The sequence below is a fragment of the Vigna angularis genome, chromosome 1 (assembly GCF_016808095.1).
Source record: "Vigna angularis cultivar LongXiaoDou No.4 chromosome 1, ASM1680809v1, whole genome shotgun sequence".
Classification (NCBI taxonomy): domain Eukaryota; kingdom Viridiplantae; phylum Streptophyta; class Magnoliopsida; order Fabales; family Fabaceae; genus Vigna; species Vigna angularis.
This window is the reverse complement of record NC_068970.1, coordinates 10,933,243-10,956,302: the sequence shown is the minus strand read 5'-3', so window position 1 is coordinate 10,956,302 and position 23,060 is coordinate 10,933,243. Positions and strand designations below refer to the sequence as shown.

Genomic DNA, 23,060 nt, shown 5'->3' with positions numbered 1-23,060 from the left:
CCGACCCGGAGAGATATAGGAGGCTAGTTGGAAAACTAATCTATCTCACTATTACAAGGCCAGATCTATCTTTTGCAGTTGGAGTGGTTAGTCAGTTTATGCAAGCTCCATGTGTTGGCCATTGGAATGCTATCATTTGCATTCTAAGGTATGTGAAAAAGGCTCCCGGGCAAGGGCTGTTATATGAAGAAAAAGGAAGCCTTCAGGTATCAGGATATTGTGATGCTGATTGGGCAGGTTCTCCTATTGATAGACGATCTACTACGGGATATTGTGTTTTCCTTGGAGGAAACATTATCTCATGGAAAAGTAAGAAACAAAATGTAGTGGCTCGATCAACAGCTGAGGCTGAATATAGGGCAATGACTTCATTAACATGTGAACTTATATGGGTGAAGCAGTTCCTTCAAGAGCTTAACTTCTGTGGCATCCAAAGTATGAAGATGTATTGTGATAACCAAGCTGCTCTTCACATTGCATCAAATTCAGTGTTTCACGAGAGAACCAAACATATAGAAATTGATTGTCATTTTGTTCGGGAAAAATTATTGTCAAAAGAAATATGTACTGAGTTTGTTGGATCAAATGACCAACTCGCAGATGTGTTGACTAAGTCGTTAAGGGGACCTCGGATTGAGTTTATTTGTTCCAAGCTTGGTACATACAATTTGTATGCTCCAGCTTGAGGGGGAGTGTTAGAATAATTATTAAGTCTACCTATGGTTAGTAGAGCAGGGCCTAAAAGTAGGTAGTTGTGTGTTGGGTTATCTATAATGATTGTTCCTAGCAGTCTAGGACAATCTCTTCATCTTCCATCTATCTATTGTATCAGATTTTCATCTATATAAATAATAGAACTAAGAAGGGTCTTTCAAGCCCTTTAGAACTATTTTTCTCTGTTTTAGATCTCAAGTGGTTCATTCAAGATCTCTTCAATTTCACCATTTTCACTAACCTCTCTAATTTCATCATCTGCATATGTTGAATCATCATCTCTAAAAAAAATCGTCCAGGCCAATTACCAATTCCTTCGGATGTCATTATGCTTGTGAAAATTAGATAAAATTATATACGATAAAAATTATAAAATGAAAACTCATTATAAAATTCTTTTTTGTAAGAAATTGTTTAACAGCGGGTGTTTCTGATTTTTCCAGGCCAATTATCAATTCTTTTGATGTCATTATGCTTATGAAAATTAGACAATATTAGATAAGACAAAAATTATAAAATGAAAACTCGTTATAAAATCATTTTTTGTAAGAAATTGTTTAACAACCAGTATTTCTGATCTTTTTTAGATCAATTACTAATTCCTTTATGCTTGTGAAAATTAGATAAGACAAAAATTATAAAATGAAAACTCATTATAAAATTATTTGTTGTAAGATTGTTTAACTGTTAGTGTTTCTGATTTTTTTCAGTTAGGGTTACCCTAAGATGGCAGAGAAAATGTTGGAGTGAAAGAGATGAAAGAGAAAGGGTTGAGAGGATGAAGGAGGTGAGTAAGGGTTTGAGGTTTTTTTTTTTAGTTTTGAGAATGAAAATTATTAAAATACCCTCAGCTTAAAACTTAAAATCCATGATATATAAGGATATTTTTGTCTACTAAAACCCGATACACATTGCTAAAATGTATCCACTGAAAAAACAAGCGTACGCGCGTTAGTAAATCCCTTATATATATATATAATTAAAACATAAAATAAGCATTTGTATATTATTATTGTAATTAATATCGACACTAATATAATAATTCTATAACTAAGCAAACATCAAAGTATATTTATAATAATGTAATATGCGAATGTATAGTCAAACAATTCATATGTAACTTGTAAAAGATAAAATATTTACATATTTTATAAATATAGATGCACGAGAGTAAAAACATCACAAAATATAACATGCAAAACTTTTGTACGAATATTACAATTTATTTTACAATAATTACTTTGTATATAATTTTCTAAACATATCTAAAAATCTCATTTTTTTTCATATCACTTATAAAAATAACAACTAATTATCATTTTATCAGAGATTTTTCAAAACTCTATAATCATAAAGACATAAAAAAACACATTTAATAGTTTATCATAAGACATATATTGACTACGTAACACTTGACTCGTGATTAGAAACGATTAAACGGGTGAGGACTGGTCGTCAATTAGTCAAAAAAATTCTTATATTTATAAAAACTAAAAAGGATTAAGAAAGATAGAATAAAAAAAGTAAAATAAAAATACGTATACAGAAAGAAACAGTTTCAAAAACCAATACGATTATTAATAATTACTCAAAGAAGTTGATCTATTAATAAAAAAATAACCAATGAAAAATGTTGGTTAGACATAGACGAGTAAAAGAAAATGATTTTAAATATAAGCTGTGTAGGCATTATAAAAAAAGTATTTATTATAAGTAAAATGAGTGTGAATGAATAGGTTTGGAATAAATCGTTTGATTGACGTATTGAAATTGTGTAAGGGGGTGGTACGTGAGAAATAGAGAGAGGGATGGTGCGAGAAAGTAAGAAAGTAGTGCTCTGACAATTGCCGAGGATTGCTCTCAGCAGGTCCCATCCGATCCATCCATCCATACATCCAGGGGCGGATGGCAGGACTCGTTAGGACCGAATGAAAAAAAAAAGAAAAAGAAAATGAAAAGAAAAGAAAAAGATTTAACCGCTTAAAGGACGTGTTCCCGCAACACACTTCCCCGTCTCTCTCAGTCTATTTCCAGACTCCTCCTCCCTCCCGGGAATATTCTTTCTTTTTATTTTTCTTGGATTGCTGCTCACCTCACACATCTTCTCCTTCTTTTTGATTCGTGAGTGCTCACTTTAAAAGCAGCAGGAGCAGCAAGAAGTGGAAGCAGGGAGTGTGGGGATAAATCACAAATGGCAGGGAACGATTGGCTCAACAGCTACCTGGAAGCGATTCTGGACGTAGGGCCTGGCCTCGACGATTCCAAGTCCTCTCTGCTTCTCAGAGAGAGAGGCAGGTTCAGTCCTACTCGCTACTTCGTCGAAGAGGTCATCGGCTTTGATGAGACCGATCTCTACCGCTCATGGGTTCGGGTATGCTCTCTCGCTCTCCCTCTCTTTCTGATTCCGCTCATTCACTTCTTTCCGATGATCTTCTCCTTTTCGTTTTATAGGCTTCATCCACCAGGAGTCCTCAGGAGAGGAACACCAGGTTGGAGAACATGTGCTGGCGGATTTGGAACCTCGCTCGCCAGAAGAAGCAGGTTCGATCATCGACTCTCAATTCTCAATTCTTGATTCTCGATTCTCGATTCTCGATTCTCAATCCCGTCGATTATAATTATTATCAATTATGTGTTGTGATTTTTCTGCTTGATGATGTCTATTGATCGTGCTGTGTGTGTTGTGATGGATTTGAGTAGCTGGAGAGTGAGGCGGCGCAGAGAGTGAACAAGCGCCGCCTCGAGCGCGAGCGAGGGCGGAGGGAAGCCACCGCGGATATGTCGGAGGACTTGTCGGAAGGAGAGAAGGGAGATCCGGTCAGTGACGCGTCAGCTCACGGCGATGCCAACAGAGCCAGGCTTCCCAGAATCAGTTCTGCAGATGCCATGGAGACTTGGGCCAACAGTCAGAAAGGGAAGAAGCTCTACATTGTACTCGTCAGGTAGGTGTCCTTCTCCTCTGTTTTTTTCTTTTTGTTTTTATTGTAATGAATGTGTAATTGAATCGAGCTCTAGATTGATATTGAAGTTAGACTGTTTGTTTCTTTATTCTGCTGTGCAGAGTGTAATCTGTGTATTCGCTGATTAGATTAAGCTATGATTGGTTTGATTTCGTTATTTGATTTTAACAAGAAAGGGGCATATGTGTGCAGCATTCATGGCCTAATACGAGGTGAGAATATGGAGCTAGGACGTGATTCTGATACCGGTGGTCAGGTAGCGCTTTCATTTTTATTTGTTTTTTAATTTCTTCGAAATGCTGATTTTAATTTATATACAAAATAGACTTATTTAAAACAACTCGTTTCAGCTTTTGACAGAAAGTTTATTCCAACTTTTTTTAGTTTTCTTTTTCTGCCAGTGTTCAGGGAAAAACTTATCCAAAAAGGATCTTTGTCTTCCTTTTGTTTTTTCACACTGCCAGTATGTGCAAACTAAAATCTTTCCATCTGTCTTTGTTTCTGCTGAATAGGTTAAGTATGTGGTGGAACTAGCGAGGGCATTGGGGTCTATGCCAGGAGTTTATCGGGTTGATTTGCTAACTAGACAAGTGGCGGCTCCGGATGTAGACTGGAGTTATGCGGAGCCAACAGAAATGTTGACACCAAGAGACGCGGATGATTATGGAGATGACATGGGAGAGAGTAGTGGTTCTTATATTGTTCGTATTCCATTTGGTCCGAGAGATAAATATATTCCGAAAGAACTTCTCTGGCCATACATTCCTGAATTTGTTGACGGAGCACTTAACCACATTATACAGATGTCCAAATCTCTTGGGGAACAGATTGGCAGCGGGCATGCTATCTGGCCAGTCGCCATCCATGGACATTATGCAGATGCAGGTGACTCTGCTGCTCTTTTAGCTGGCGCCTTAAATGTTCCTATGCTTTTTACTGGGCACTCGCTTGGCCGTGATAAGTTGGAACAACTTCTGAAGCAAGGTCGACTATCGAGAGATGAAATAAATGCAACTTACAAGATCATGCGTAGGATAGAAGCTGAGGAATTAGCCCTTGATGGGTCTGAAATAGTCATTACAAGCACTAGACAGGAAATAGAAGAACAATGGCGCTTGTATGATGGTTTTGATCCAGTATTAGAGCGTAAAATACGAGCAAGGATAAGGCGAAATGTGAGCTGTTATGGGAGATTCATGCCTCGCATGGCTGTAAGTACCAGATCAAAATAAAAATTTCTAGCTACATGTTAATGATCTTTCTTGTGGACCATGATTTTGAGTTATAGCTTTCGGGTGGCTAGAGTTAAAATTTCAAGTTTATAAACCTTTTCATTGAAATATTGTAAGTTCGTTTTTCTATTTTGGTTGATTTGAGCCTTTTCTTTTAACCTGACTCCTAAAGCAAAATGTCTCACTGTTTGGTTATATTGTATTAGACAAGTCCATTTATGAGCATAATCTGTCTTTTTTTTTTTCATTTGGTTTCTTATTTTAAATTGGGTTGAGACATAAAGTTTTGTTTTCCATCTTTATACTCATAAAGAAGTACCTTGCTTTGTATATGGCAACAAACTCTAGCATGGAGTATCATGCTTTCTTGTGAATGCATCATTTTAAACAGACTATAGGCTTACCTTTTAGTTTGCGTAGTACCCTCTTGATAACAGCAGTTATTGTGGAGTCTTGTTCCAGAAGCAAGATTACATTTTCTTACGTGTTGCAAGGGGTATGCCATGCAAGATTAAATGTTAGAATCTCATTGTACCTTGCAGACAATTCCACCCGGTATGGAGTTCCATCATATTGTTCCACAAGATGGTGATATAGAAGGCGAACCAGAAGGGAATTTGGATCATCCTGCCCCTCAAGATCCACCTATTTGGTCTGAGGTTATAAATATGCTCACCGTTACTTTTAGTGTTTCCTAAATAATTATACAATTTATTGCTTTTGTTTTACAGTAATGGATTATGTTAGATACATATTGGCAAGCAAGTTCTGCCTTTAATTCTATACAAAAAGTGGAATTTAATGGCAATTTAAACTTTGTGATTGCTAGATAATGCGCTTCTTTACCAACCCTCGTAAGCCTATGATACTTGCCCTTGCCAGACCGGACCCTAAAAAGAACATCACAACTTTGGTAAAAGCATTTGGGGAATGTCGTCCTCTTCGAGAGCTTGCCAACCTTGTATGAAACTATGAATGACCAGTGTGAACTTTTTTAGTATCATTTGTTCCTGATTTTCGGGACGTCTGAATTGTTTTGCTTGACTGATCAATTATTTGTCCTTCACCTCCTTTGGCTTTTCAGACATTAATTATGGGTAACCGAGATGGAATTGATGAGATGTCTAGCACAAATGCTTCTGTTCTTCTCTCTGTACTTAAGCTGATTGACAAGTATGATCTGTATGGGCAAGTGGCGTATCCTAAACATCATAGACAATCTGAGGTTCCTGACATATATCGTCTAGCAGCAAAGACAAAGGTAACTTCGCCTATTTAATTGGAATAGAGTATAATTGATGAAGTGCATATGCGAGTGGGTGAATGTGAGAAGCCTGTGTTTGAAAGGAGTGAAAATAAAGCTCTGCAACAACCAAATGGGGTGCATACTACTACATAGAAATAGAATAAGTGCATGATTTGAGGTCCATGTGTTAGAATAGTGAAAATGAAGCAATGAACCTAGCAGACAGGACGCTATCAGCAATGCTCCCAGTTCCTTTTCATTCAAGACTGTAAGCATCTTAGACTTCACAATTTCTCTGATGAGATCTGGTAAAAGAAAAGAAAAAACAGAAGAAAAGAAATTGATGCATCATTTGATTGTATGATTTGTATCAATGATTTGGAATTGCACTATTTCATGTACATTGCATAACTCAAAAATCATCTGTGATGTATAGTAACATAACATGCAATCGGTTGGCTTGCCAATCATATTAGACCTGCCATTTGAATTGATATGTATATCTATGGTGGTATAATGTTGTTTGGTGTAAATACACTTATATAGTTGTGAAATTAGGTGATCCAATTGTGTATTAACATCCTTTCTTGGCCAATTCTTTCCTCTGCAAACTATGCTGTCATCTTACATTTAATTCAGATTCAATATCTATGCAGGGTGTTTTCATTAATCCAGCTTTCATTGAGCCATTTGGTCTTACCTTAATTGAGGTGATATTCTCAATCCTGAATTGTTTATTATTGCTTACTTTCTTTTGGGAGCTGTAAACATTAACTTGTGTGTTGGTTGAACAGGCAGCTGCTCATGGTTTACCAACTGTTGCTACTAAAAATGGAGGTCCTGTTGATATTCATAGGGTATGGTTTCTGTTTGGTGGTTATGTATGGATTTGAAAAGGTTCCCTTCGAAATTTCCGTGCCTGATTGATTGCTAATACAGGTACTTGATAATGGTCTGCTCATAGATCCCCATGATCAGCAGTCTATTGCAGATGCTCTTTTGAAGCTTGTTAGCAACAAGCAACTTTGGGCAAAATGTAGACAGAACGGTTTGAAGAATATTCATTTATTTTCATGGCCGGAGCACTGTAAAACTTACCTATCTAAAATAGCCACTTGCAAACCAAGGCATCCACAATGGCAGCGAAGTGAGGATGGAGGTGAAAGTTCGGAATCAGAATCACCAGGTGATTCCTTGAGAGATATACAAGACTTATCTCTAAACATGAAGTTTTCGTTGGATGGTGAGAAGAGTGGGGGTAGTGGAAATGACAATTCATTGGATTCTGATGGAAATGTTGTTGATAGAAAGACAAAACTAGAGAATGCTCTTTTGTCATGGTCAAAGGGAATATCTAAGGACATGCGCAGGGGTGGGGCTACAGAAAAATCAGATCAAAATCCAAATGCTGGTAAATTTCCTCCATTAAGGAGAAGAAAACATCTATTTGTCATTGCTGTGGATTGTGATACCACTTCAGGTCTCCTTGAAACCATTAAAGTCATCTTTGAGTCTGCTGGAAAGGATAGGGCTGAAGGTTCTATAGGGTTTATATTGTCAACATCATTAACAATATCTGAGATACAGTCATTCCTAATCTCAGGTGGCTTGAGTCCCAGCGATTTTGATGCTTATATTTGCAACAGTGGCAGTGATCTCTATTATCCATCCCTCAATCCTGAAGATCGCCCATTTGTGGTTGACTTGTATTACCACTCACACATTGAATACCGTTGGGGCGGAGAAGGGTTGAGGAAAACTTTATTGCGTTGGGCTGATTCAATCACTGATAAGAAGGGAGGGAATGATGAACAAATTGTGAGTCCTGCTGAACAGCTTTCTACTGACTACTGTTATGCTTTCAAAGTGCGAAAGCCAGGAATGGTAATTTTTCATTCTATTTCTGTTCTATGATTATGTATTTAGAACCATTTTGTAGTTATTAAGATTCTACGTGGAATTTTCTGTGCAGTTTTTTTTTCTCCAGATTCACTTATTTTGCTCTTTTACTTTTGCAGGCTCCCCCCGTGAAAGAACTTCGTAAGTTATTAAGGATCCAAGCTCTGCGTTGCCATCCGATATATTGCCAAAATGGGACAAGACTGAACGTAATTCCAGTGCTGGCATCTCGTTCCCAAGCTCTGAGGTATTGTTGAATCATCATTCCAAAAATTCCTCTCATGCCTAAAGTTAGTGTTCCTGTATAGTCCGTATATATTGTCGTCTACTTTTCTTCCCTCTCTGAGAGGGGTAAGCAGTTACTGCTTTTCTTTCTGACATTATGGCATGAAATTATGCAATGTCTCTGCAAATGTGCTATAGGACAAAAGCAAGTTATGAGCTATACTCTTGTACATCTACAGGAACTGTTTTTGTTTTCTCTGCGTTATTTCCTCTATTGCGCTGCTGGGAGTCTTGCATCTAACAAGATTGTGGTTTTCCTTCAGATACCTGTATGTTCGATGGGGTTTTGAACTGTCAAAGATGGTAGTGTTCGCTGGAGAATGCGGTGAAACGGATTACGAAGGACTTCTGGGCGGCCTACACAAAAGTGTCATACTGAAGGGAGTGGGAAGCAGTGCGATCAGTCAACTCCATAATAACAGAAACTACCCTCTTTCAGATGTGATGCCATTAGACAGCCCCAACATCGTGGAGGCAACTGAGGGTAGCAGCGGTGCTGATATCCAAGCTTTGATTGAAAAAGTGGGATATCTCTCTGGATGAAAAAAATAAATGATAATCGCTTTAGTTTTACGCCTCCTCGTGTGTGTGTCTGCTGTGAAACCTACTTCTGAGCGAACAGATAATCTGATATACAAATGTTCATAAAGCATTTTCCCTCCTCTCTCCTCTGTAACTTGTATATCATTCTCTCCGTCACAATTTCCCCGTGAAACGTATTTCCTCTTACTTTCCTCTTACCTCCGTGTTAGTTCTGTATCTCCATATCACATCTTTAATAAAGGACACTTGTCATTTCTCGTGCCCTGTTTCTTTTGTCCATTTTATACCGGCCTCTTGTGTCTCGTGATCACAACCTCCCTCTAAGACAAATATCCTCATTCTTCATGTACTCAACAGAATCTTCATTTCCCTTTCCCTTTTGGCGTACACAAATCTATAAAAAACAATTCCCCATTCTATAAAAATCAATACGATTCAAGAACCAGGAATATATCTCAGTAAAGATCTTGGTGCAGACTTCTTTGTGGTTTCAACAGCTGTAGTGCCTAGGGTGTCAAGGACATTTTGCTTTTTTAATGGGGCATAAGCAATTTGGTTCCCAAGGTAATGGCCCATTCATTTGTATTCAGTTGTATTTTCTTTACTTGTTTTAAAGTTTTATGACGTTTGATGAAGCTCCAATAACGCCCAATTTCGTCTGAAAACAAAAACCTCACTTCTTTATTTGTAGAACTAACTAAATAATATTTCCAAATCATAAATATGATATGCTTCACCCATTTAGTCCCCTGTTTTCGTACATGTTTACTTTTTAAAAGAGCAAGATTCTACGAATTTACTTTTGGACAATATAGTTAATTTAATCTGGCCTTTGTAAATGTTAATTGAAATATATATGTAATTTGTAATTTCAGAGGTATTGTTTTGTGCCCTTGTTTAAGAATTAATTTAATGAAGTAATTTTTTTTTTACTCATAATCATGTCTAGAAAATTTGAAAGCTTAGGAGAAACTAATTAATTTATATATATATATATATATATATATATATATATATATATATATATATATATATATATATATATATATATATATATGATTAGTCGATTCTCAATATTTTTCTGATTTGTATACATATCTTATTCAAATTTTATCATCAAGTACTTTTAATATTTTACCCAATATATAAAATTCAAATTCATCCAACCTATTGTTTAACGTAATTAATTTCAAATAAGATTAATTCGTTTTTAAACTGATTAGTGTTGGAAATAATTATAATTATTGACAGTAATATTTTATAAACAACGAATCAATTTCAAAATATATTTACACACAAACATATATATATATATATATATATATATATATATATATATATATATATATATATATATAACTTAATATTTTAGTAAAATATAAAATATTAATATCCTAATTTTAAAATAAACCAAAGTTTTCAATATTATAAGACTCATTAGAATTTAAAATCATTTTGGAAATAATACAAATTATTTCAACTCATCTTCAACCAAGTCTCACATTTTTTATTCACATAAAATATCAAAATTGATTTGTTATTCCAAAATTGTTCAAATTAATTTCCAAAAGAAGAAGGAAGAAGTAAATTGATTTAACATGTATACATAAACAAACATATGAAAATGTGTAATTATAATATTTTTACTAATTTTAGAAGTTAGTTTGCTCGTAAAATTTGAACTTTATAATAAGTTCAACTACTTTTTCAGGAAGAGATCAAGTTTAAAATAGGCGAGAGTATAATTTTTTTTCTAATTTTTAAAAAATAGAAAATCGGTCTACAAGTAAATAAATCCCATTGTTTCATATACCTTGATCTTCAAAATCCCCTTATGAAAAAAAGTGGAAGAAAGTTAACATCATGACAAATTCTATAAATGAGCTTTTATGCTACTAAGAAAATAAAACACATGCTTAACTTGTAGCTATTGAAGGCTTTTTACTACAACAAATACTATCGTAAAATTTATCATTAAATAGTTTATATTAACAAATATAAATCTTAAAAATTTATGAATTTTAAAGACCTTAAAATTAATAATCAAAGTTGACAAAGTATAAAAATATCTTATGTTTTCCACCGTTCTTTTTGAAAGGAGAATTAATATCTATTTTTAACAAATATATATATACTTGTTCCAATATTCATCAAAAAATCATTGTACAAAAATAAAAAGCATAATAGGAGAATATATATATATATATATATATATAATATTTTCTTAAAAGATCAAATAACAATACAAAAATTTAATTTCATAAATTTTAACATTAAGTATGTTAACGTTCAAAAATATTTATTTATCATTCAAATTATCTATATCATCTGTTGAAAGTCTCGTATCGATTAGAGATAAGGCCAAGAGATAAGGCCAAATTATAATGTATAAGTGGGATGTAAATCTCACTTTATAAGCCGGTTTTGTGGGGTTGAGTTATGCTTAAAACCATTCTAATATGGTATCAGAGTAATGGTTGAAGCCTTTCTTAGCGAGATCTATGTGAACATTTTATTACACCCGTTGTCGGAAGTACAAATCTCCCATTATAAATTGGTTTTGTGGAGTTGAATTAGACTTAAAACTACTTTTTAATATCATTCATATATAAGTTTTAAAATGAATTGTAATTTGTGAATCAGTTTGATTACTTACAAGTTTAAAAAGTTAAATTAAAAAGTTACATGGTACTTTTTTTTATTATAAATCAAAATCAACTCGATTAGTGACTCAAAAGAAATAGACTCAAATGATTATAAAATTGATACATTTTCTTATTAGAGAAAATACAAATGGAATATATAACCTTCATTATCTATTTATCTATCAAAATATTGAGAGTTTATATTAATCTCATTGCTTGAAAATGAAACATGTATTTTTTGCAATAATAAGATTAAATTGATTGCAATGCAATATTTTTGGGTGAACTTTAATTCACTTTTATTGTCATCCACATCTACTTCACTTAGTAATATTAGAAAAATACTTTAGTTGCACAACCATGAAGAATTTTATGTTATTTTGTATTTGTTTCATTTAACAAGTTTAAGCTTGTGAAATTAGTAATAAGCAGAAATAGGGAGGACAATGAAATAAGATATATGTATATTTTATTTAGGCTTAATTAAATAAAATACCACAGTGAATTTTATTTAATTACTTGATTTTTTTAAAAATACATAAATAAAATTTACTGAAAAATATTATTTGAATATTATTTATTGTGATTTTATATAAAAATATTGATATATTTAAATTTGATGTTTAATAATGAAAGATGTGGATGTAAATTTGTAATGACGGAACGATAGACTTAGATTACATAAATAAGGTTTGGGCCAGAAAGGGACATGGAATTTGATGTCAATCATTGCTGCTAATTAATTTATGAACAATGACACTGTAACATATTTTTACATTCATTTTGAAAAAGATTATAAGAATAAAATAGTCATAAAAAGTATAAATGTTTTTATTATTTTAAAGAAAAAAATAAAAAAAAATAAGTAAATATAATGTCAAATGAAGGTAAATTAAATAATCTTCACTGTTAATTTATTTAATGTAATGCAATTTAGGGTGGCGTGCGCATTTTGTAACAGGTAAGAGTGAGCCAACTGTCGCCTAATCATAATAATTCTATTAAGCCTTTCATTATTCAGTCAGTTAATGCCACCAACTAACCTCGATCTACTTCTCTTCAATTACACCCTCATTTCCCCATCCATATTCTATCTAACTTATATTCTCCAATACCTTTTTTTTTTTTATTAATACAAACTCATTTTCTAATTTCTATATATTTTTTTCTTATAACTCATCCAATATTTTCTTATAATACATGTTTATATCATAAGTATTTTATTTATCGAAATAAGTTAGGGTTAATTTCAAATCTCAAACTTTTTTCATAGTTTTCTTCTTAAAAACGTTTCAGATGATTTAAAAAAGTGTATGTATATTATTTTTTACCTCAATTTTTAAAGGTATGAAATTATAAATAAATACTGAAACAATATTAAAAGAGTAATTATACTAATAACTAATCTAAATCTAGAAATAAATAAAAATTATTTTTATATAAGAATAATGTTTAAATATTAAATTAAATAAAGATGATAATAAAAAAAAGTTAAATATAATTTTAATTATTAAACTTTTATATGAAATTAGAAATTAATTTCTTTTTTTAATTTTTAATATATTTTGATCTCAAAAACTTAAAAAAAGAATGGATATAATCATCTTAACTCGATCTTATTAAATTTTGTAGAGGTTAAACGATGTTTCATGTATACATTTGACACATAATTCTTTTTTTATGAAATTGATTGGAAAAAACTGTATCTCTTTATTTTTAAAATTTAAAGACTAAATTATATTAAAATTTAAAATATGGACAAATTCAAATTCTACATTAAAATTTAGAACTAAAAATATATTTAATAAAAAAGAAATCACTCAATAAATACTCTAAGTTAAATTTTCATACTTCTTAGCTAAAATATTTATATTTATTAAAGAGGACTAGTTTTAGCAGAAATTGGGGCAATAGAAGGGTATTTTTGAATTCCATGTAAGTTGAGAAATGTGTGGCTTCTCCCTTAATTTGTAGGTCAATTACGGTTGAGCTAAGAGTCTAAGAAAACCGACAAATTCAATAATAATATGAATTTCATAAAGTGTCCTTATCAGAACATGTGTTTCTATAATGTCGTCTCCCTTACCTCACTGCTGCAACTACCGACTTTGCTTCCCTTTCAGAGGAGAACCAGTTTAGTTTAAATTCTCCTTCTTATATTCTGAATACTAAACATTCAAAATCTTTTTTTATTTTCATATTTGCTCCATATAAAACTTTTATATTAACTTCGATAATTCATACATATCTTAATTAGATTCTTCCATGCTTACAAATATTGATTAAATATTTTTTTACAAAAGGGTCACATAAAATAAAATGTCTTATAAAATAATCATTACATATAATTAAAATTTTATAAAAATTATAATATTTATTATTTGCAAAAATGTTAAGATGGAAAATATATTAAATATTTGAGTAAATTTAATAGATACAGAATGATTTTACCATTAAAAGAGAAAATGATGCATATTGCGTGATGAAATAAGAGTTTTTTTAATTAAAAAATATAAGAATAAAAAATGAATATAATATTAGGATAGAGACTAAAATACATATAATTAGATACTGTTCATACTCATTACCTAATTCAGTTCTTTGAACTAAAACTAAACAGGTTTGACCAACTTATGCAAAATGAATTTATTAGTCATATCTAATTACAATTAAATACTTAACATTTAGTGATAAACTAATTAGGCTATGTTGTTTTAAATTATTTTCAATATATTTCTTTTATTTTACTTCTTGTTTTAAGTTTTTAAAAATATTTCCTAACCTAGTATCTTTGATAAGTTTTAGATCATTAATTTGTCAAGTTGACAATGAATCTCAGGGTCATATGAACGTCTAATATAAGTCTTTGGTCTCAAAAATACCAAAGTCGACATTTGTATGATACCTATTACTTCCTCATGATATAACTTCTTTCACCTAAATAATAGTTCATCCTAAAAAAGTGTAACTTATAATACGACCCTCTGTATACAAATCTAATCTAAGTAGTGCTTCCAAAATAAGTTGGAATATGGGAGTCAAATCGGCTTATTACATATTTAAATTGGGTTGAAAATTTTTTCTTTTGATACGGATTAATTTTGAGTCTGACCTATTAAGATCTCATGACTTACTCGGATTGAATCTATGGTGAGTCAGGTTGTCTCGTCAACCTACTTAATTTTATTTTTTGTGTCTATTCTTGTATTATATTTAGAATTTAAGATAATTTCGGATTGTATTTCTTTTATTTTAAATTATCTTTGGAATTTAATATCATTTTGGATTAAAATTTATTTAAATTTGAATTAGAAAAAAATTGTTAATTTTTTTTTGAAATTGAAAGAAAAAAACTTGTCATTAAGTGAGTCAATGAATCAACTCATTTAACTCACTAACCTATGATGAATGAGACTAGATTCAAATTCTTTTTTACTCACTAATAAATGAATTAGATTAGATTAGTTCACTAAGAGTAGACCGGATAGAATTAAGCCAAATGACCCCTTTTGATTATAGTGAATTTAATATGCAAACTTAGATATCCAATACTACTTTGTATGTTAAATACCATTAAAATAAAAAAAAATAATTCTAACACTTAAGTCAATAAAAATTTATAAAAATATAATATATGATAATATAATATGAATTAAATGTATAATTCTTGTAAGAATATATTGTAGTTTTTGGTCCATTGATATATATGTATAACTTATCTTAAATAAATTATATTACTCAAAATGTTTTTGAAGATAATAATATCATATAAAGAATTTATAAAAATTTAATCAGTTCCAAATATTTTGGATCCATTTTCAGTAAATTGAAATCCAAATATCTTAAACCTAGAAGATATATGAAGATAAACTACTTCCTTGTCTTACACTACAAAAAAGTAGGGCATTACCGAAGGCCAAAAGCCCTCGGAAAATGCCATAAGCCGTCGATAAAGGGTGTTTACCGAAGGCTTATCGACGGCCAAAAATCCTTCGGTAAATCTCTTGTCGCTAACAATTACCGATGGCTTTTGCCCTTCGGTAATGACCTTTCGTGGGCAGTTACCGAAGGGCAAAAGCCTTCGGTAAATTGCAAGGCAGGTTTCAGAGAAATGGTATTTTTGGTGCAACCCAGACCTGTATAACAAATTTCAGTTACAAACAGACCTGCATAACAGTTTTCAAGCACATACAAACATGCATAATGTGCATCTCAAAGATACAATCAATGATAAATATCCATTGAACATCAATTAATCCATAGAACATCCATTAATGTATAGATAATGTAATTATAGTTCAAACATAAAACAATGTAACAATAGGATGTTCTAACATCCAAAGTGTGCAAGTAGATCTAACTAACATTGAAATGATATCAACTCAAAAATTTTCTAATATCCAAATGTTTGTGTAACAAGTAATAAGAAAATGAAACTAATAATGTACATAACTATCATCAGAATGATCTTCATCATCTTGCTTCTCTATTGATGGCTGGACTGGTGTGGATTGGACTGATGAGGGTTGGACTGATGTGGGCTCCTGAGAATGTGGTTGCATTCTGAGGATTCCTATTCTTTGGTATGCGTGGGATCATGTCCCAGCACAAGGATGTGTCCATGAACTGTGGATAAATTTTTTTTTTCCAGAATAACATTAGTATAACTCAATTATGGTTCTCATTATCATCAGAATAATCAAAACTCATAATAACTTATTAATGATCACTAATCTGGATCTGGTCATCCTCTGACTATTTTTTTTTCACAACACACACACAACAACTTCATGTGTTTTCGTTTCCGGTGGTTGTTTTTTTCTGTTTACACAACAAAGTTTGTTTCATTTGTACTTGTTTGATTGACTTATAATTTGGTTCAACATCTGCTATATTATAGGATTACATAGCTTCAATCATGTGCTTGAAGAATGGGTTCTTAGTGGATTTGACTATTGATAAAGAAAAACCCAGGAATTTGAGGTTGGACAGAATTAGCTTTGGGGATCAGTGGAAAGGAGTTGATGTTTTGAGCTACCTTTTCATAGGTTCTTTTAATCAAGAACCTATGAATAGCACTAAAAAAATGACACAGAACAAATCCTCTGAATTATACAGCCTCCTTTTATTGCAAAAGAATCAAGAAAAAAGGTGAATATAAGGTACTCAGAGAGCTTAACCTCTCCCCAAACAACTCCAACAGTTCTTGCACAATCAACAACACTCCAAAAACTCCCTCACATACAACTCGTTCCCCCCCTTTATACCAACTACTAACAGAACTAACACAAACCTATTTCCCCATTCCCTAACTGCCTTGGCAGTTAGGATCTTACCCTTTACCTCTTCTCCTAGATACAATTAACTCCCTAACACCTTTTTTATGCTTTATCAGAGGACGTAGCCATGTGGCTAATGGTTTCAATTTAATGATATTAAACGTGTTCCAACTACACAAAACAATCAAACCTTACGTGGAATACTAATTCTGCACTACATATAGTCCTTAGTTTGTTGGTTTCATACTAAACCATATGTAAAGTCATTTAAACACAAATGAATGTTCAAGCAACTTTGTTTGATGATTATCATTGTCTTTAAACTCTAAAATGAGTTCAAAACACCCTACCAACATATCCATGAATACCTTTTTAACACACTAAACACATTCACATTTGAATTTATAACATATATAAAGATGCTAATAAAAACATAAATATGAACTTGGATGAGAAATTACAGAAAAATAAAAAAAGTACAGTACAAGTGTGGGAGTGGATGAAAGAGTAATTTGAGAAAGATGGAGGCCAGAATTCCATAACATAGACTGATGGAAGCAAAGTCCAAAAAGAAAATTTGAATGGGGGAAGTTGAAGGGGGCCACACATCAACTGTTTCACAAATTCACTCATAGAAGAAAAATATACACATCCAAAATACAGTGCTTACTGTTTGAGTGACTTCTACTTTATTTGCATTGTTTGCTTGTTGTTTGGTACTTGTGGTGGCTGGAATTCATCATTGGTTAATGCATCTCATGGCTATGAGTGATTTTAAGACTCTTGAATGGTTGCAAGGTGCATTTCACAGTAGAATTAAATTGGCAACATCCATATGCCTTCACGTAAATTGAAGGAACAAATCCTTTCTTTCTTGAAGTTTAAGAGGCATTGATTGGCTTGAAATATGGCATCTCACGGTTGGAATAATTTTGAGACTAAAGCACATATGTACATAAAGTTTACGTGACCATTGCAGCACCAACACAATGTACATGGGATGAGGTGTTGAATCACATTTCTAATGGAATGGAAAGCATGAAGGTGGCTGCTAAGTTTTCTGAAACACACACGGCACTTCCAATGTATATACATGAAGCACATGGAGAAGTAATTTGGAACAGCTTTGGTGTATACACGTGGAGCACCAAGCAAAGAGAGCATGGGACAAGTGGACAAGCATGCAAAGAAAGCAAGAAGACACGTTGGTAGTGGGAGACATTCTCGGCAATTGCTTCCAACCACTCTTGGACAAAACCAAACAGCACATGTAATAGGCAAAGGCTGCACATCTTCACGTGGCAGCAACTCCCCACCAATCAGAATTTCAGCAAGGCATTCCATTCTCAATTTTAAATAAGCATTTGTCTTGCAACCACAACACAAACTCTCGGCAGCCAAGGGAGCATTGTTCTCTTTATTTTATTGGTAGCACATTGAGAAATGGATGGTGAATGGTCTGCACGGTATGCTGCACATGGGATGGGCTGATTCACATTTCATAATTGTTTTAATGGAATGAAGAGAATAAAGAAAAGAAGGTGCAGCTGAAGCAAATACACGTGAAAGACATACACAGCAAGAGATCCAGAGAAACAGAATGGCCAGCAGCAAAGGGTGGTGTCTGAGTGGAATATTCAGAAGAATGATGTGCTTGATGAAAAAAAAATGAAGAATGAAGGGCATTTAAGGAAGAACATTCACTGGAAGTGGAACAAGTCAGCAGAAGAAATAAAGAATCACACCACGTTACAGCATGGGCAAGGGGAAGCACATAGTTACGGCTGGAAGAAGCTAGTGGAAGTCTTTGCTTTCATTTTGTGTGGATGATGACATGGAAACTAGAATTTTTCTGAAGGTGGTCCAGATGTTAGAAACATAAAAGAGAAGAGCCGTGAGCTAGGGGAGGTTCGGGATTTTGGAGGAGTGGCAGAGAGAGTTCTGGGACTTCAGAGGAGGAGGCCGTGAGCTCATTGGAGTTGAAGGACAGAAACAACTCACTGCTGGAATGGAGTATGATGCTTGGATTCTTGTTGTCTTTTCAATTGGTGTTGTACATCTTTCCAAAGGCACCAAAAACTATTGGATGATGCATGAGTTGACTTGTTGCTAGGAGTTCTAGTTTGGACTGCTACCTACTGATATAGTATCAACCATTTACAATATATAACATTATGTGTACGTTGATTGGAAGCAAATTAAGGGGAGGTTAAAGGTTGAAAGGTTCATAGTTGAAGGCATTAGAAGCAAAAGCAACAGTTACAAACTATTGCTCAAGCTTCACCACCTCGTTTGCTTTTATTTTCCTAAACTACGGTTAAGGTTATTTAAACCTTCTCACTGCCATGCCAATTCCTTGCCCCTCATTCCAATTAAAAACCAATCTTTCTCAATCAAACAACATCATACAATCAAGCCACAACAACATCAAACAATTCAAGATCACATCATAACTCATAATGAATCTGTAAAAGCACAACTTACCTCAACCGAGATAGCCGTTGACGATGCAACCTTTGCACACCACGACGGCGACACCCCACAACAGTCACTCCAACGAAGTCCCTCAACCAAGTTCCTACACAGAGTAATACTAACAAGTGAATGAAAAGTAGATGAAGGCAGCAACGCTGTCTACGCTTCACCAATATGAACATCACACTATGAATGAAGTTGGGTGGAACTTACCTCTACCAAGATACTGCTTCACCGAGCACGACAGCGACAGCAGCCCAGAACGGCCCCTCCGACAATGTCCCTCAACCTCCACACCACCAGCCGTCAACGAACCAACCAACCCACGACGAACCCTACCCCAACACTCCCCAAACAACCACGCACCGTGAATGAAGAGCAATGACCGAACCACTCACCACCGTCACGGACCACCACCGGTGACTGACCGACAAACTGACGGAGCTTGAAGCAAGGGAGGGAAGTGTTTGCAAAGAGGAATGACACAGACAAAAACGACGAAGCTCAAGTAAAATGAAATTGGGGCACGAAGAACCCAATTTGGGACTTAAATTAATTAGGGAGTTACCGACGGCTAAAAAGCCTTCGGTAATCATCTCAATACCGAAGGCTTCAAAGCCTTCGGTAAAAGGACGTATGTAAATCGCGCTTTTCCAGTAGTGTTATACATAGCCAAAAAATGAACATTTGAAGGAAACTAAAAAAGATAGGCATTACTAAGTGGAGAGAGCATAAGGCAACATGTATTAAAAGGTTTATGTTTCCTGGTAGATGAAAAGGTAGTCTCAGTACAATTCACACTAACACCCACTTAAACACCGTAATTAGTAGCTGGAATAATCATCTTTCTTCTCCCAACTCTCAACAACCTACCCAAATTAGTAACTTATATTTGCATATATTATCATGACTATAAAATTTGTCTAAAGGGTTTTCAATTTCAAATTACTATTTCTTGCGAGTAAAAAAAAATATTTTACTTTTATATTGATTGTGGAAATATACACATCGTCGTATGCGTGTATGTATTTTTATTATATTATTTCGTTTTACTGAATCCAATTTTAATTTTCATATTAATTTAATTTTTATACATAGATAAAACAATTTTGTGTTTGAAAAAATTGAATTAAAAAAAAAACATCACATGATGAACATGAGAGTGAAAATAATTTATATAGACGGAAATTTCTACATTGTCACAGGTAACTATAGTAGAATACCCCCTCTTAAATTAAATATTTTTATTATTTTTTTTATGGACGTAATTCCACTGATGTTTGAAGACTTCCCCTTAAACTAATACGATTAATTATTGAGATAAGGAAACTTTAACCATATATCATATTCTCCATATATTCAACTCAATACAGTTTCTAAACTGTTTTAACTTGTATTCCTTATATTAACTATTTGTGTTCAATTTCTTTATTTTCTATTTTCTTTTTATTAGATTTAGACATTAGAGCGTGACGGCAGTAACTACTCAACTATTTCAAATTACATATTTTATATAAAATTAACTAATTAATTAATTAAATTGTATCTCTAGTAATCCACCTTTATTTATAACATCTAAATGAATTATTACCGAAATTTTGAAATAATAATAATATTAATAATTTAACATAACCTTAAATTGTTCATTAAAATTCTACACTACAGTTTATGATTAAAAAAATATATCTTTATTGTAAATGTTAGCTATATATAAAATAAATATTTATCACATGCAATACACTTACTAAAACACTAAGGATAAAAGCTTACGTTTTTCAATTGCTTGTGAAATTCACATTTGAAACCTGTTCTCTATTCTAACATATGATGACTTCCATGATTTTGACAGAGAATAATTTAATGACCGAGTAAGGTTTAAAATTATGTTTCAAAATAAAAATACAACACTTTAGAATAATATTAACTCAAATTCGAAAATAAATAATGGAAAAATTTATTTTTAAAATATGAAAAATGAAAATTAATTTTATTAAGAAGATATAGAGTAAAAAGTATATTGCTATTTCATTTTATTTTTTCATACTTTTTTAAAAATTTTAATATAGTTAAAACTTTTTTTTAAACCATTTTTAGGATTGAATTCTTAGAAATAATCTTCTAGAAAACTTGTAACATATATTTAATCATCATTTAATTTCAGTCAAAACAACACATTTGCAGCCAAGTATGTGTAATACAAAGTTCAATTAAGTATAATAAATCAAGCATTACAAAATAAATTAAAGCTATATGAAATTAACATTATTGTTATAACAAAATAAATCCATATACATTCATTATAAAAATATATTCATAAGATTTTGTTCAGATAGAATTAGGTTCATGAACTCATTAATTTTGAAAAGGATGAAAGTTATAGTAAATATTTAAGAAAAATGAGAAAGAAAGAAACTTAAATAGAAATGTTTTAACTTGCAAAAAAAGGATACGAGTTTTACAACTATAAGTATTAAGTATAAAAAGTAATTAACTATATATATATATATAAAGTATAGACCCTCGAAGTAAACCTAATTTAATTTCTTACAGTTTACCATATCTTATTCCTAATTTCTAACTCAACTATTCATTTTCTCAATAGATACTAAATCACTAAAAAATATAATTATTATAGAAAATAATTTCAGTCGTATTACATGAAATGTGTTACTAAGACAAAATTTTAACATTGGTAAAATGTTTGTAATGAAAAAGCGATTTCGACCAAATTACATTCATATCGATACAATATTACGAATCATCAGCCTATACTAACGTAGGTAGAATGTTTGTCACACGCACATGTATTTTATTATTAAGAATATTACGGATGTATTTGACATGTAGGAAGAAAAAACTAAATAATTGATTTTTTATAACATACTTATTAATAAAAGACGAAAAATCAGAAAGAATATCAACATTTCTTAATAAGTTCTTAAATAAAATAACATTAAACACCTTTATTCTCCATGTACGAATAATTTGGACATTTAAGTTATAAACCGTACTTAATTAGAGTTTATTGATTGCTTATTTTCTTTCTTTCTGTGGTTCTTTCGTGTGAACTACCTGAAGTTTCATTTCAAAGTTAAGAGAATTCCTTAGAAATAAAATTAAGTAAACATTTAAGAATCAAATAATTTTTATTTTTTAATTCATATTCACTGCATATTTAGATTAAGTTAAAAGTACTAACATTTTCACCTTTTTATTTTGAAATTTATTCCTTTTATTTTAAACCACATTGATGCATTTCACATTAAATAAAAAATTAAACTGGATATAAAAATAGAAATACATAAAGATAATTGCACGCAATTGTTGTCATTGCTTAGTATCAACTATAAACTACTAAATCTACAACTTATCACAACATTTTAGACATAAAGCAAAATACCATAAACAATAAAATAGGACTATCCAATTAAGGATAATTCAAAAGCATAAAATTTAAGAATTAGAACAATAGAAGTAAAAGAACTCTTGTAAGAAAGGTGGTCTCTCTTAGTTTTCTAACAAGCATAATGAAATTTGTTTCTATTTTGTGACATCACCTTTAACAACAAATGATGTGAAACGAAGATCGGTAGTACAGTTTGGGAAAATTGGATTTACGATTTATTGGTATGGTTAAATTAAAAGAAACGATAGGTGTAGCCCATACTCCACCACAAGATGAAAGTTGGTAGATGATTTATCAGTGACCTAAGTTTCCGGATTTAGATATTGACTTGAGAAATGAAATTCATAAACAATAATAATGCAGGGTATTGTTCCAG

General features: G+C 32.2%; 1 protein-coding gene across 1 annotated transcript; it reads left to right on the top strand.

The window, feature by feature from the left end:
* Positions 1-2,495: 2,495 nt before the first annotated feature.
* On the top strand, positions 2,496-9,514 carry LOC108344383 (probable sucrose-phosphate synthase). Its single transcript, XM_017582835.2, has 13 exons — positions 2,496-3,085; positions 3,166-3,255; positions 3,415-3,656; positions 3,867-3,930; positions 4,187-4,885; positions 5,449-5,565; positions 5,736-5,867; positions 5,991-6,167; positions 6,809-6,862; positions 6,947-7,009; positions 7,092-8,036; positions 8,171-8,298; positions 8,600-9,514. Exons 1-13 carry the CDS (start codon positions 2,906-2,908, stop codon positions 8,877-8,879), a joined length of 3,171 nt encoding a protein of 1,056 aa, XP_017438324.2. The 5' UTR covers positions 2,496-2,905; the 3' UTR covers positions 8,880-9,514.
* Positions 9,515-23,060: the final 13,546 nt, after the last annotated feature.

Bases quoted from the DNA above. Each gene is read 5' to 3' on its own strand.
- LOC108344383 (XM_017582835.2), top strand. From the start codon at position 2,906: ATGGCAGGGAACGATTGGCTCAACAGCTACCTGGAAGCGATTCTGGAC. The intron at 5,566-5,735 runs GTTATAAATATG...TGTGATTGCTAG, and splicing joins ATCCACCTATTTGGTCTGAG to ATAATGCGCTTCTTTACCAA. The intron at 5,868-5,990 runs GTATGAAACTAT...TTGGCTTTTCAG, and splicing joins TTCGAGAGCTTGCCAACCTT to ACATTAATTATGGGTAACCG.